General features: G+C 39.3%; 1 protein-coding gene across 1 annotated transcript; it reads left to right on the forward strand.

Annotated features, from left to right (window-relative positions):
- Positions 1 to 240: 240 nt before the first annotated feature.
- LOC108444001 lies at positions 241 to 16,478 on the forward strand. Its single transcript, XM_037544567.1, has 14 exons — positions 241 to 311; positions 519 to 833; positions 5,151 to 5,465; positions 5,746 to 6,030; positions 7,361 to 7,648; positions 10,252 to 10,536; positions 10,676 to 10,963; positions 11,135 to 11,422; positions 11,923 to 12,210; positions 12,419 to 12,706; positions 12,790 to 13,113; positions 13,199 to 13,333; positions 13,513 to 13,674; positions 13,868 to 16,478. Exons 2-14 carry the CDS (start codon positions 623 to 625, stop codon positions 14,035 to 14,037), a joined length of 3,327 nt encoding a protein of 1,108 aa, XP_037400464.1. The 5' UTR covers positions 241 to 311; positions 519 to 622; the 3' UTR covers positions 14,038 to 16,478.
- Positions 16,479 to 17,112: the final 634 nt, after the last annotated feature.

Here is a 17,112-nt window from a genome sequence, read left to right on the forward strand (position 1 = left end):
TAAATCTCACATTCTCACAAATTTCCAAAAACTTTAAAGCAAAACATGACTTTCAATATCTCAACAAGCTAAATGACATAAGTTTTCAATGGTTTATTAACCATTTTATTAAATGGTTAATTTAATAATGTTTCCTTCTCTGTCCCAGGCCTCACAGGGAAAGTTTATTTTGACATTCAGATCTTCATACTATTTTGAAATCTGTTGTAGCTGTTGTAGCTCTCTGAACAACTATGATTTCTCGTTTACTTAAGAAAATATCTGTTTTTTTGTTTCAGTAGTCATTGTTCTTGGTGACTCCTTGTTGGCTGGTAAGTTTTGTTTTCATTAAAAAACGGTTCATTCAAAATCAATATGCATACAGTGGAGGACTGATTAAGTATGTGATAATGTGGCTTCTTATGCAACAAACAGAATTCAATGTTCAGGCACTTTTTTGCATGTTTTGCATGTCAAGTTAAGAACAGATAAAAACATGACTGTTCATAAAGCTCTGCTTTAATCTCCCTTTGTTACAGAGGGCTTTAATATAAGACTCGTCAGCAGTGATGCCGTCTGTTCTGGCAGAGTGGAAGTCTATCATAATGGTCAGTGGGGAACAGTGTGTGATGATGGTTGGGATATGAATGATGCGGCGGTGGTGTGCAGAGAGATGAGATGTGGCAGAGCGGTCAGCGCCTATGGGAGCGCTCACTTTGGACAGGGAAGTGGCCCAATACTTCTGGATGATGTTGATTGTTCTGGAAGTGAAAGCTCCATCACAGCATGCAGCCATAATGGATTTGGCTCTCACAACTGTGGTCACAGTGAAGACGCTGGTGTTATCTGCTCAGGTATTATATTTTATATATATATAAAATATATATACACACACACACACACACACACACACACACACACACACACAGCTCAAAAAAATAAAGGGAACACTCAAATAACACATCCTAGATCTGAATGAAATATTCTCATTGAATACTTTGTTCTGTACAAAGCTGAATGTGCTGACAACAAAATCACACAAAAATCATCAATGGAAATCTAATTTATTAACCAATGGAGGCCTGGATTTGGAGTCACACACAAAATTAAAGTGGCCAAGGCCAAGTGCACGAGCATATGGTCTCACAAGGGGTCTGAGGATCTCATCTCAATACCTAATGGCAGTCAGGCTACCTCTGGCGAGCACATGGAGGGCTGTGCGGCCCTCCAAAGAAATGCCACCCCACACCATTACTGAACCACTGCCAAACCGGTCATGCTGAAGGATGTTGCAGGCAGCAGATCGCTCTCCACAGCGTCTCCAGACTCTGTCACGTCTGTCACATGTGCTCAGTGTGAACCTGCTTTCATCTGTGAAGAGCACAGGGTGCCAACGGAGAATTTGCCAATCCTGGTGTTCTCTGGGAAATGCCAAGTGTCCTGCACGGTGTTGGGCTGTGAGCACAACCCCCATCTGTGGACATCGGGCCCTCATACCATCCTCATGGAGTCGGTTTCTAACCGTTTGTGCAGATACATGCACATTTGTGGCCTGCTGGAGGTCATTTTGCAGGGCTCTGGCAGTGCTCCTCCTGTTCCTCCTTGCACAAAGGCGGAGGTAGCGGTCCTGCTGCTGGGTTGTTGCCCTCCTACGGCCTCCTCCACGTCTCCTGGTGTACTGGCCTGTCTCCTGGTAGTGCCTCCAGCCTCTGGACACTACGCTGACAGACACAGCAAACCTTCTTGACACAGCTCGCATTGATGTGCCATCCTGGATGAGCTGCACTACCTGAGCCACTTATGTGGGTTGTAGCGTCCGTCTCATGCTTTACTGAGTGTGTCTTGCTAATTGCCAATGATTTCCACCTGTTGTCTGTTCCATTTACACAACAGCTGTGAAACTGATTGTCAATCAGTGTTGCTTCCTAAGTGGACAGTTTGATTTCACAGAAGTTTGATTTACTTGGAGTTATATTGTGTTGTTTAAGTGTTCCCTTTATTTTTGTGAGCAGTGTATATATGTATAGGTGTGTGTGTGTGTGTGTGTGTGTGTGTGTGTATGTGTGTGTGTGTGTGTGTGTGTGTGTGTGTGTGTGTGTTGCGCTGGTCTGAGTGGATCAGACACAGCAGTGCTGCTGGAGTTTCTAAACACCTCAGTGTCGCTGCTGGACTTAGAATAGTCCACCAACCAAAAATATCCAGTCAGCAGCGTCCTGTGGGCAGTGTCCTGTGACCACTGATGAAGGACTAGAGGATGACCAACACAAACTGTGGAGCAGCAGATGAGCAATCGTCTCTGACTTTATATCTACAAGGTGGACTGACAAGGTAGGGGTGTCTAAGAGAGTGGACAGTGAATGGAGTGTTTAAAAACTCCAGCAGCACTGCTGTGTCTGATAGACTTGTACCAGCACAACACACACTAACACACCACCACAGCAGTGTTACTGCAGTGCTGAGAGTGGTCCAACACCCAAATAGTACCTGAGTAAAACAAACATTTTTGTGATCTGATTAGTTCCATTTTCATTTTTTCTCTGCATTTTATTCATTAAGCTAATATGAAAAACAACACCGTTTTCAAAACTATCAGCCAGCTAGACAACATTTTGACACCCTACAGCTCTTTGGGTACTAGTCGCCTTAACTTTTAGGTGAGAATTTGTTTACATGGTGCAATGTAAAAACCCCACCTATTTGAGCTCAGATAAACACAATACAATCATGTTGAAGAAGTACAAGCCAGACACATCAAGTAGAAACAATGCACAAAGATGTTAATTTTATTTTTCCAGATGTTCCACTATTTTACCATCATGAACACTCCATATTAAAATACAGAAGATACGTGTAAGTTCACTGAAAAATAAACTGGCTATATTTGTCTTGTAGACATTGGGACCTCTGGCTTGGGGTGTTACAGTTTCAGGGGGGTGAAAAGTGTTCACGCAGGACAGATTCTTATGTTACAAGCCTGTTGCCTCCCTGCCATTAAAATAAATTCAATAAAATCTAAACTAAACTTGTTTAGTTGTAAGGTAAGTAAGAAGGCCAAGAAGCAGTGCAGCAAAAAGCAGTAACATGACTTTCCAATTATTTAACATTTACATTTACTGTATTACTAATGTGCATTCAATAGTTAATTATATTAAAAGTTCATGTTGAAGTATGTTTGTCTATGTAGTTCTCGTATTTTCAGAGGTGAAAGTTCATGTCAGGCATTTTCAATAATATTGGATTCATATCAATGTCGGTATGTAATTGTTAGAACAAAAATCACTACATTTGACTGATATTTGAAACCGATATTTGATGACGTAGTTACAACCCCATTCCAATGAAGTTAGGATGTTGTGTAAAACATATAAAATATAAATAAATAAAAACAGAAAACAATGATTTGCAAATCCTTTTCAACCTATATTCAATTGAATACACTACAAAGACAAGATAATTTAATGTTCAAACAGATAAACTTGATTGTTTTTTGCAAATATTTACTCATTTTGAATTTGATGCCTGCAACACGTTCCAGAAAAGTTGGGAGGGGAGCAACAAAAGACTGAGAAAGTTGAGGAATGCTCAAAAAACATCTGTTTGGAACATTCCACAGGTGAGCAGGTTAATTGGAAACAGGTGAGTATCATGATTGGGTATAAAGGGAGCATCCCTGAAAGGCTCAGTCGTTCACAAGCAAGGATGGGGTGAGGTTCACCACTTTGTGAACAACTGCGTGAGCAAATAGTCCAACAGTTTAAGAACGTTTCTCAACGTACAATTGCAAGGAATTTAGGGATTTCATCATCATACAGTCCATAATATCATCAAAAGATTCAGAGAATCTGGAGAAATCTCTACAAGTAAGCGTCAAGGCAGAAAACCAACATTGAATGCTCATGATCTTCGATCCCTCAGGCGGCACTGCATTAAAGACAGACATCATTCTGTAATGGATATTATCACATGGGCTCAGGAACACTTCAGAAAACCACTGTCAGTGAACACAGTTCGTCGGTCCATTTACAAGTGCAAGTTAAAACTCTGGCATGCAAAGCAAAATCCATATATCAACAACACTCAGAACGCCACCGGCACATTTCAAATTTTTTTTGGAAATCATGGACGTCGTGTCCTCCGGGCCAAAGAGGAAAAGGACTGTCTGGATTGTTATCAGCACAAAGTTCAAAAGCCAGCATCTCTGATGGTATGGGGGTGTGTTAGTGCCCATGGCATGGGTAACTTGTACATCTGTGAAGGCACCATTAATGCTGAAAGGTACATACAGGTTTTGGAGCAACATATGCTGCCATCCAAGCAACGTCTTTTTCAGGGACATCCCTGCTTATTTCAGCAAGACAATGCCAAGCCACATTCTGCACGGGTTACAACAGCGTGGCTTCGTAGTAAGAGTGTGGGTACTAGACTGGCCTGCCTGCAGTCCAGACCTGTCTCCCATTGAAAATGTGTGGCACATTATGAGGCGCAAAATACAACAACGGAGACCCCGGACTGTTGAGCAACTGAAGCTCTACATCAAGAATGAGAAAGAATTCCACCTACAAAGCTTCAACAATTAGTGTCCTCAGGTCCCAAACGCCTATTGAGTGTTGTTAGGTAAGGTGGAAAGGTGATGTAACACAGTGGTAAACAAGCCCCTGTCCCAACTTCTTTGGAACATGTTGCAGGCATCGAATTCAAAAGTGAATATTTGCAAAAAACAATAAAGTTTATCCGTTTGAACATTCAGTATCTTCTCTTTGTAGTGTGTTCAATTGAATATAGGTTGAAAAGGATTTGCAAATCATCATATTCTGTTTTTATTTATGTTTTACAAAACGTCACAACTTCACTGGAATTGGGGTTGTACTGTATTCTGGAAGAGGGGAATGTTTAGGTGGTGTTTGATGCTGCATTGAAGAAAAATTCATTTTACCGCACTTTTAACCCTACAGAAATGAATAATAAACTAATGTGACATGCACAAATGCTGCATTTTATAAATATGTTTATCACTATCAGCAATAACAGACATGCACATGACATAATATTGGATAAAGACATCAGCCTAGAATTCTCATATCGTTGCTTCCGTCGATAACTTGTTGACATAACTGGCAAGACCACTTATCAGAGACTGACGAAATCATTTATGTTTTTGTATTACAAATCAGGGCAAAGTGGGATCAGGCTAGTGAAGGGAAAAAGAAGCTGTTGTGGTAGAGTGGAAATCCAGTACAATTACCAGTGGGGAACAGTGTGTGATGACAACTGGGACATCAATGATGCAGCGGTGGTGTGCAGACAGATGGGATGTGGCAGAGCGGTCAGCGCCCCTCACAGTGCACACTTTGGCCAGGGAAGTGGATCAATATGGCTGGATGATGTTGCTTGTAGTGGAACTGAAAGCTACTTAACTGCATGTTCAAACAATGGATTTGGAACACATAACTGTGGACACGGAGAAGACGCTGGAGTCGTGTGTTCAAGTAAGTAGTAGTTACAGCAGTTTACTGTTTAAATATTGCTGTCCAATGAAAAACATGTATCTCCATGTGAAAATTTGTGAAAATTTCATGATGACTGGTCCAATAGAAATGCTCCAAAATGACTTCCAATAAAATCCCTTTCCATTAACTTACATTGAAAGTAAAGAACATTTTTGCCCTCTCCTGTAAAGCTACTATTTTGGAGATAAGTTTTTCTTTGGACTGTGACATTATATTATATTTCTTAAATTATCATATTTAAATTATACTTCTTTAACAGACATTATACAGACTCCCATGCTCACCCTGACGTCATCTCATTCTGCTGTCTCGCCTGGGGAGGCTATTCAGTTCAGATGCATCTCGCCAAACCCAACCTGCATCTCTGTAGACTTCCATTTATACAGGAATGGGGAATCGATAAAATCCCAAACAGCTGAATCCTTAACAACATTTGATTTGACTGTGGATTCATCACATCAGGGTCAGTACAGCTGTGACTATTCATACCAGAGAAGTAGCTCCAGCACATCCTCCAGAAGCAGCTCTATTGATATCACTGTGGGTGAGTGCACAGAGCTCATAACAAGCCACTTTATAACAGTAATATTAGATGTCTCACTTTGGCAGACTCACCTAGGGCAAACTCTGCACGAGTTTAACATCAATGATTTGTTCCAGGCTACTTAAAAATTAATATGTAAAGTACCTCTGACTGACATACATTTTGGTATACATTAAAAGCAGAGGTGTGGGGATGTGAACATAGCACTCCCACACACAAACCCAATTCAGTTCTTTTCCTAACTTCTGGAATTTATCTTAAAAAGAATCTCTGATATTTCCATGCACTCAATAATCCGATCGTAATCGGATTTCTGAAGTTAACCTGATTATTCAAATGGTCAGGTAAACACCATATTCCAATCTAGAAATCTAGAAAATGGATTCTAGCTCAGTGATTGGATTTCTCAGTCTGCGCACGTGTGAAAACAGACAATGGATGTCGCGAGACACAGCAAAACTCTCTTGGAGTGGTGCTGAAACAAACACAAAATAAAGGATTAAATATTCATGTTCTAGATGATGTATATTCATATTTTCAGGTAAAGTGGTACAGTGTTTAAAATAAAAGCCTCGGTATGAAGTTTGAGTTTTACGTTACGTTTACGTCACGTCATCTTCTGTGAGTTTATTGACTGGTTGTAAAGCGGAAATCTGATTACTGTCCGACTCATATAGACCTGGAGTTTCCCCATTAACTACTGAAGGGCATGTAAACACACTGAACTAGTTACTGACAATCTGATTTTCTGCAGTTATCAGATTAATAGGTGCATGTAAACACACTCATTGTTTGAAAACGTAATCCCTGTGCTTTAATATTCTAACCTATTGGATGATTATGATTACTTTTAATTATCAGTAAGCAAGTTAATATGCTAATGGACAGGGCCCACAGGCAGGCCCAATGTAAGTATTATATCATCTATAAGAACACATAAGAACAGCTCAAGCAGTTTGCAACTCTCTGTACTGAATAATAAGCCTTAGTGTGTAAAAAGCCTGGAATTTTCAGAGCTTCAGGCAAAAACCTGGATTACTGTACATACAAGAAGAACATTGTGCATTACAGGAGCATTCCAGCATTTCATGTAATCAGTCATGGTATGCGCTATTCCATAGTGCAGCACTGCAAGCCTGAGCTTCAAGATACATTTTCAGTTGAATTGCAGTGCTTCTTTTAGCTGTAGTTAGTGGGTATTTTTTTCTTGCTTCATGTGATTTATAACAAAATTATATATAAGTATTGACTTCACATGTATTACTGAATGTCTGTAGACATTAATTAATGTAGCATTAATTCATTTGGATTAACTGAATTGCTCTTTCAGTGACTCTACCTGCTCCAAGCATCTCTCTCAGGCCCACCAACAAAGTCACATGGGGACAGAAGGTTAACATCACCTGCTCTGTAGAAACCCAGTTCACAGGTGGATCCTTCACTCTGATACAGAACTCTGGGTCATTTAGAGAGACCAAGAGTGGAACCTCTGTCGCCTTCAGTTTACCAAAAGTGGACTTTGTTCATGAGGGGTCTTACTACTGCCAGTACCAGACCAGAGTGTCAGGTCGTGATTTCAGCTCTCCACACAGCAGTTCTGTTCATTTCACTGTTGTAGGTAAGATAAACTCTTTTTGAAATTTTTGTTTAAAAATTTTTTACCTGCATCTTTTCTTCTCTAATACTTGGTTACACATCCCCTTTCCTTAATAACAGCACTGATCCTGTCATGTAAGGGTTACTGTTGTCTCCTGAGAATTGCTGTTCATTTTAGCCCACTCCTCCGCTAACACTGTCCTGCATGTCTAAGCAGAACAGGATAATAACTGTGGAATGCTTAGGCCCAAATCTGTGTGTCTGGTACAACAGACGTGATGGAACACAGGGACAGTTTGATGAACCTCTGAAATCCCCAGATTTCAGCTCTAACTCTTGATCTCAAACAGCAGGTGAAATGCTCAAACAGGAACATAGGAGAAAAGAGAAAAGAATTCAAGAGACTGGTGTGACAGGATCCTGACAGGACACAGGCTCCCAAGTGGCGCAACTGTCTAAGCATTGGCCCTATCATCAGGAGATCACGAGTTCAATCCCTGGTGATGCTATAGCCATCCATAGTCCAAGAGAGCATAATTGGTCTCACTCTCTCTGGGTGGGTAGGATGGCCCCCCTTCTTCCATCACTCAACACAGTGCTAGTCAGTGCAGGCGTCTGTTAGCCGACGTAACAGAACTGGTGGTTGGCGCTTTCCTCGAAGCGCGTTCAGCTGTCCAATTACGTTACGTGAACGGCAGTTCGAAAAGATGCGGTGGGTGGTTTCACAGTTCTTGGTGAAATTTATGCACCTTTGATGAATAAGGGTCATTGTGTTTCTAAGAAGCGTTGTACACCTTTCACACCTGTATGTAGTAGGGGTGGGAATATGTAGGCGCCTCACGATTCAATTAACAATTATCAATGCATCTTTTTTTTATGCAGGAATTTTTTTTCTCACTGTATAACAACTTGGTACATTTAAAGCAAAGTATTTGTGATGACCCATTATTAATTTACTTCCAATATCTTTTATTAATCAAACAAACGGCAATGATGTAGCAAGTCAGCTGGAAGACTCTCATTCACTGCTCTTGTTTATCTGCGATATTCTGGCATATCAGCATGTACTGAGACACATTTACAGTCAAGATGGTAAAATGGATGTAAAATGTTGTGGCTCCCAAGGTAGTTTGATGTTTGCAGAAAGGACAAATTGGATGTTCTTAACATTTGGATTTCCCACCCCTGCTATAGCTTTTAATGCAGAGGGTGTCAGTCAGATTTCTCTCATCCATTTTGTCATGTGACACCACATAACACCACACTTCCGCACTTCCAAGTTCCACCTTTTGAATTCCTTTAACAGCCATCCATCCATCCATCCATCCATCCATCCATCCATCCATCCATCCATCCATTCATCCATCCATTCTCTAAGCCGCTTCTCCATCAGGGTCGCGGGGGGATGCTGGAGCCTATCCCAGCAGTCATCGGGCGGAAGGCAGGATACACCCTGGACAGGTCGCCAGTCCATCGCAGGGCAGACAGACAGACACAGACAGTCACTCACACACTCACACCTAGGGGCAATTTAGTATGTCCAATCGGCCTGACTGCATGTCTTTGGACTGTGGGAGGAAACCGGAGAACCTGGAGGAAACCCACGCAGACACGGGGAGAACATGCAAACTCCACACAGAGAGGACCCTGGCCGCCCGGCCGGGGAATCGAACCCAGGCATTCCTTTAACATTACATTATTAATTAAAATTTAGAAAATCGATTTTTGACAATTGTAAATCGATTCAGAAACGTCCATAACTGTCCAATCACAGTTAAGAATCAACAACCCCCTAGTATTAGGTGCTGTCCACTTATGATCTGATCACCAAGGATGCACGCTAATGCAAAATATGGTTTGCAGGCAACTCCAGCCTGTGTCATATATTTCCTTGTTTATCCTCTCACCTGCTGGTCAGCAATCAGTAGACACATTTCCACTTGGGTAACTGCAAGCATATATGGAAAAAGCATTGCATTTACTAGAGTTGAATGTGGTCAAGCTCCATGTCTGACCATCTCCAAATGTTTTTTTAGTACAATGCGTTACCAAGTGTTTTACATTGGTCTTTTCATGAAATGGTGTAAAATCTTAACGTGAGCCTATTCACAAAAATGCTACTGATTCAAGGTGTAAACAGATTCAGTGTGATGGACTGATTTGCACAAATTAAACCAAAGCTCTGGTTTCTACAAATGCCACTACTTTCTACAAATAAAAAGGAGGTAGTGAATTGTGTGCACCCCTTTAACCAGGTTCAAATCTAAGCAATGCCTTTGCTGCTATAGAGAAAAAATTAAATAACTGTGTACTCTTCTCTTCTTTGAATGAATGGAATTAAAAGAGTGTTTCAAAATTATTGAAGTATTGGCACCCCTAAACTATGTTTTCAATGCTGTTCTATACAAAACAAACCATATAATATGAAATTTCTCAGGCTTCAATTTTAATGACCATGTTTGCATTCCTGAAACTTTCAATGAGAGTTCCTGATCTTTTGTTTTCTATTATTGCCCATATGTAACATTTAATTCAACAAATAAAACTACACATTTCAAATATTATTTAACTGATATAACGTAGACCAAGTGAAAAAAAATGATGCTATAAATGATGTTTTTTCAGTGACTCTACCTGCTCCAAGCATCTCTCTCAGCCCCAACATTGTCATATGGGGAGGGAAGGTTGACATCGCCTGCTCTGTAAAAAGCCAGTTCACAGGTGGATCCTTCACTCTGATACAGAACTCTGGGTCATTCAGAGAGACCAAGAGTGGAACCTCTGTCACCTTCAGTTTACCAAAAGTGGACTTTGTTCATGAGGGGTCTTACTACTGCCAGTACCAGACCAGAGTGTCCAGTCGTGATTTCAGTTCTCCACAGAGCAGCTCTGTTCATTTCTCTGTTGTAGGTAAGAGACATTTGTTTTGTCCTATGTTAAATAATCAGTTACACACACACATATATATATATATATATATATATAGGTTGATTCAATTAATTTTGACAGGTCAGACCATGTATTTACAGCCAAAACATTCGTTTTTCAGTGACTCTACCTGCTCCAAGCATCTCTCTCAGTTCCACCAAAGAGGTCACATGGGGAGAGAAGGTTAACATCACCTGCTCTGTAGAAACCCAGTTCACAGGTGGATCCTTTACAGTGATACAGAACTCTGGGTCATTTAGAGAGACCAAGAGTGGAACCTCTGTCACATTCAGTTTACCAAAAGTGGACTTTGTTCATGAGGGGTCTTACTACTGCCAGTACCAGACCAGAGTGTCCAGTCGTGATTTCAGTTCTCCACACAGCAGATCTGTTCATTTCTCTGTTGTAGGTAAGAGACATTTGTTTTGTCCTATGTTAAATAATCAGTTACACACACACACACACACACACATATATATATATATATATATATATATATATATATATATATATATAGGTTGATTCAATTGATTTTGACAGGTCAGACCATGTATTTACAGCCAAAACATTCGTTTTTCAGTGACTCTACCTGCTCCAAGCATCTCTCTCAGTCCCACCAAAGAGGTCACATGGGGAGAGAAGGTTGACATCACCTGCTCTGTAGAAACCCAGTTCACAGGTGGATCATTCACTCTGATACAGAACTCTGGGTCATTTAGAGAGACCAAGAGTGGAACCTCTGTCACCTTCAGTTTACCAAAAGTGGACTTTGTTCATGAGGGGTCTTACTACTGCCAGTACCAGACCAGAGTGTCCAGTCGTGATTTCAATTCTCCACAGAGCAGCTCTGTTCACTTCTCTGTTGTGGGTAAGACACATCTTTGGATTTTTTGTAATTATATATTTGCTAATATTTTGCAGTTTTGATATGTTTCTCCTGTGCTCATTAATTGTTACTAAAAGTCTTTCAATTGTATCAATTAGTAGAACACTGTTCTTGAGATATAATAGGCTTCATACAAACTAGAATAAGATTTTAAGTAAACAAAGCTTTTTAGTCTGGGACAAATAATGACACTTTGGCCTGTTCACACTTGGTATTAAGATTTGTCCTAAGTAATCTGATCAAAAGTGGAAGCGAGACATGTAAACATATATATCTAGCACTTCCTTGTGTGTCGAATGTGTTTCAAGTGACAGGATTCCGTAAATGGAGAAAGGGCACCAGCCACAAATTATTGTTTCAAGTTATGTGAATTATAAATGGCTAACCTTTAAGAAATACAGCTACACATTTTAATGGGTATTTAACTGATATAACGTAGACTAAGTGAAAAAAAAATTGTGCTATAAATGATCGTTTTTCAGTAGCTCTACCTGCTCCAAGCATCTCTCTCAGTTCCACCAAAGAGGTCACATGGGGAGAGAAGGTTAACATCACCTGCTCTGTAGAAACCCAGTTCACAGGTGGATCCTTCACTCTGATACAGAACTCTGGGTCATTTAGAGAGACCAAGAGTGGAACCTCTGTCACCTTCAGTTTACCAAAAGTGGACTTTGTTCATGAGGGGTCTTACTACTGCCAGTACCAGACCAGAGTGTCCAGTCGTGATTTCAGTTCTCCACAGAGCAGCTCTGTTCATTTCTCTGTTGTAGGTAAGAGACATTTGTTTTGTCCTATGTTCAGTAATCACTGTAATACAGTTAAATGTACAACTGAATTTATATTTAAACTAAATAAGTTAGGTTTTAAGTTTGAATAAAGAATGACTTTCTATTTAAAATATTTGTCATGTTGTAGGTTGGTTCACTTGATTTTCACAGGTCAGACCATGTATTTACAGCCAAAACATTCGTTTTTCAGTGACTCTACCTGCTCCAAGCATCTCTCTCAGTCCCACCAAAGAGGTCACATGGGGAGAGAAGGTTGACATCACCTGCTCTGTAGAAACCCAGTTCACAGGTGGATCATTCACTCTGATACAGAACTCTGGGTCATTTAGAGAGACCAAGAGTGCAACCTCTGTCACCTTCAGTTTACCAGAAGTGGACTTTGTTCATGAGGGGTCTTACTACTGCCAATACCAGACCAGAGTGTCCAGTCATGATTTCAGTTCTCCACAGAGCAGCTCTGTTCACTTCTCTGTTGTAGGTAAGACACATCTTATTTGGAGTTTCTGTAGTCAAATCTTGACTGTCAGTCTGCAAATCTCTATACAAGTTATTGTTTTCCAGTGAACTTGCTTCAGCCCAATATCTCCCTCATTGCTCCTGATGGATGGTTTCACTGGTGGCTTCAAGGGTCACAGGTGATGAGTGGCCACAGCTTCTTCATTATTTGCTCCACCAAACCACAGTATCCTGGAGGTTCCTTCCAGTTGGAGTTCAGTGGATCCAATATCACCAGAACTCAGTCAGCTGTTAACCACTCAACCACCTTCTTCTTTCCTGAGGCAGATTTTATCCACCAGGGAAACTTCAGCTGTGTTTATGAAGTCACTGTGTCTTCACGCACCTGTAGCTCTCCTACCACTGAACTCTTGGTTGTTACTGTGAAAGGTAAAGTAAGATACACCAGGCTTTTTTTGCTCGTTTGGTCTCTGTTTAAAGCAAGAAAGTCTTGATGGTGATTGCTTTCTTACAGCATCACTGGCTCCATTCATTGGTTCTGCCGTGGCAGCAGGACTGTTACTCATATTAGTGCCAATCATCATTTTCTTTACAAAAAGATGTAAGAAACTAAAAGATCAGACAGCTGTGAAGACAGGTCATAGACCTTGTGAGTACTTTCTGTTGTGAATTAAAAAGCATTTTAATTATGTTCATTAAACAGCCATTTTGAAAACTAAAATGAGGCTCTTTGTTGTTGACTGATATTCAAATAACATTCAGCAAAATCTGGGTATTTAATTAAATGTTTAATAAACCAGTCTATTTTTTTCCCTAATCCCTCTGTAGGTGCCAAAAACACATACAAGTTTACCAGAGGAAGGAATGAAATGGATGATGAAGTTTACAAGAATGTAGAAACTGTTTTTCACCAGAGAGAAGATTCAGTTGATTTTAGTGAGACCTACATTAATGTAGGCGCTGAGGGGAATGTGGGCAATGCCCATGAAGGTGAGTCAATTCATGTAAATTGTGCAGGACGATACATGGAATGAATTAAATTAGGCTCTTGTTTCTTGTTCTTGTGTAGAAAGCTTTGCTACTGTAACATTTGGTTAACAAGGTAAATGTTTAAATTTTCAGAAAGTGTATTTTGACGATCATACCTTAGGTGCCAAAGCTACATGTGTGATTACTTATACAGGGAATGAGATGGACAACAAAGATGTTTATGAAAATGCAGAAGACGGTGTCCACCAGAGAGAGGATTTAAAATTCTCTGATGACATCTACATCAACACAGAAGCAGATGCAAATAAAATGGCTGTGGACAACGACTATGAGGAAGAGCAAATTTATGCAAACATGAATTAGTGTGGAAAACTAAACAATTTCAATGATTTAGTGTCACTTTCATGCAAACACACTTTAAATGTATAAGGATAGTCATTCAGTCATTTATAAAGGGGAGGGGAGACCAGGTGCCATATTACAGACAAGTCCTCGATCTGCTTTGTTACTATGGCAACTTCAGTTAAGACTGAATGTAGGACAGAAGCTATTACAGAACAAGTTCTTAAGTCTATAAATTTATTTCCAGATAAGAAAACAGTATTACAGAATCATCCTCAGTTGCTAACTTTAAGAAAAACCCCAGAGAGTTTCAATTGTTTTATGCAGTGTCAGGCAGCACAGTTCACTATAACCAGCATAATGAGGCTACATTTCTCTACACTGAAAACGGTGCTGTGACTTGTTTTCTTTCCAACAGCGTTTTAAAAAATCTCAGATGCTGTAGACTCGATCTCCACCGTCCCTCTTATTACCTTCATGTGTCAACATTGATGATAAAAAATGACAGTGATGGTGGTGAATAATGGAGACGGAGCTGAACGTGTGTCTGTTTATTAGGAGGACATAACTGTAGCACTTGGCTAAAGCATTTGGGAAATGAAACAAACTGAGAGCATCGACTCTGATAAACGGCACGAAGCGCTGACACAATATTCTTAACTTTCATTTTCTCGCACTTCAGTTTGTTTGACGTTCTTGACACCAGTAACGATAGGCAATGTTAGCTGATATGTATATATGTATATATAAATGCTGATAAACATGTTTTTACATTTCAGCTGTGCACAGTTGTGAGGTATTTTGATCAAGTAAGTTAAGATTTCCTAACTTGAGATAAGAAAAGATGCTGTGAGAAGGTTCTTTAATTAAGATCAGATTTGTTTCTGTAATACGAATTTGTGAAAATTCTTGACCTGTCAGATCTTAAGACAAAAAAGATCATTTTCTGGCATACGGCCCAAGAACCGTAACACTTTTTGCTACAGCCTCTGAAATTCTGAAATAAGATATTTGTCTAGCAATGGTAAAGAAACCCTCTACATATTCACACATTGAATATGTTTATGCCGAATACAAAAAGTAATAGGAAGTATGGCCACAAAGCAGTATTTATCGGAAAAATGAATTAAGTGATAAGTGCATTTTATTTCCCTTTTATGTTATTTAAATTCAAAGCAGGAACCACACAGAACTTGCATTGAAATCAAACCTATTAGTGTGGGCTGAAACATTTTAAATACATAAAACTATATATTTTGCTAATGACCCATTTACACAAATTACGTTTTTTGGGGGGACGATTTTTAAAGTAGTGGAAATTAAGGCTACTTCTGCTACGATTCCTCTCCTTCCCCAGAAAACTGTGGAATAAGGAAATCAGGAATAACAGGCTAAAATATGTTGTGTGTGTGTTGCTGCGAGTCACCCTGTACAGCCTAAAATAATTATTTAATATTCAGAACCACTGAGTCAGGAGTTTTTCAGACCATATCTTATATATTTACGTACTAATGTGACAAACAGAGGATCAAGAAGAAGGTCTGTCTCGATTTTCAAATGCATCCTAGGCTTTGGAACACAGCTACAGTCAGGCAATATGACAATATCAGTTGTCTGTTCGGTCACTATTAAGAGAATAGAATAGAGAATAGAATGCAACCATGACAAAGGATCTGTGATTGGTCAGCTTTTCTTAAATGCATCCATACATTGTACAAAAAATTACAGATTGTTAGAACAGTCAGTTTTAGGCTAAACATAAAATTTAATGTGAGTAATAAGTTTGCATAAATATTATTTCATAAAACGTTTTCCTATAAATCAATAATGTGGCCACTTGTACAACAGTGATATTAAACTATATTTGATTGCTGAATCTATGCTATCGTGAAGCATGAATATAGTTATTTTGGACTAATTATAATAGCCTGCTTGAGAGACGTGTGGCTATTTCAGCCATTATATCAATAAAATTAAATAAAATTAACTGCCAAACACTAGAGGGCACCTACAAGCATGTCCTGAATGATTGGGTGAGTGGAGCTTAAAAATGAAAAATTAAATCATCTATGCATGAACTTCCTGATGTTCTGTATTAAAACAATCCTGCATTTACAAAGCACAATTTTGCTTGAGCTCGTTTATAACCCATTCATTTGGACGTCCTCCAGAGCGCCCTCACATTACTCAGCAACAATTCTCCTACTAGAAATTCTCTCCTATGACTGTTAAACTGGTGTAACCGTATTGATGAATAGATCAGTACAATGTCATTTTTTTAGAATTATATGTTTATAAGGAAATTCTGTAGTTGTGTCATTTATATAAAATGGATTCCATAGGTACCTAACAATATAAATCCACTAAGATAAACAAAGGCCGCTTTAAAAAAGGGCTTCTTACTGTCTTAAACACTGCAATGTAATAACACATGTCCAGCACATGCTCAAGATTTCACACCTGTATTTAACTGCTAATAAAATGAATAAGTAAATGAAAAAACTGGAACATAATTTTTTATTTCATGGCTGAATGTTTCAATGTCAGTCTGACTGCCTTCACAAGCACTTTTCGAGTTGGTGGGTTAGCTGGTCCAGCTGTTAAGGAATGCAGTTCAAAAAAGGTGGATGCAGTTGAGCTTTGGTAATGTATTTTTGTTATTTGCTTAAAGCAGAGGTTGTTTCTTTCTCTTTAGTGCACTATAGTGCAATACAGTGACCACAATGTATGTCTTCTCATACTGTCATAATGATATCCAGCAATATACAATACATTGCATTTTATAAGAATATTGTGCAGCCTTGATTCACAATGACAGAATATCCTAACTGTAAAGAACAAAGTAAAAACATTTCTTCTCACTTACAACATTCACATTTCTATATTTTGGCTATAGCTAACAGTATTATTAAAGCCACTGTGAGTAAGTGAATATATACCACCTTTAGCTAGATCCTTACACTTAATGTTTGTGCATTAAACAGTTTTATGCAATTATGCGTGGCTGTATTACTTTTATGACCATGTTAATTTTAGAAGACTTTGTAACATCCATCCATCCATCCATCCATCCATCCATTATCTTCCACTTCTCCG

Source organism: Pygocentrus nattereri, chromosome 14 (assembly GCF_015220715.1).
Source record: "Pygocentrus nattereri isolate fPygNat1 chromosome 14, fPygNat1.pri, whole genome shotgun sequence".
Classification (NCBI taxonomy): domain Eukaryota; kingdom Metazoa; phylum Chordata; class Actinopteri; order Characiformes; family Serrasalmidae; genus Pygocentrus; species Pygocentrus nattereri.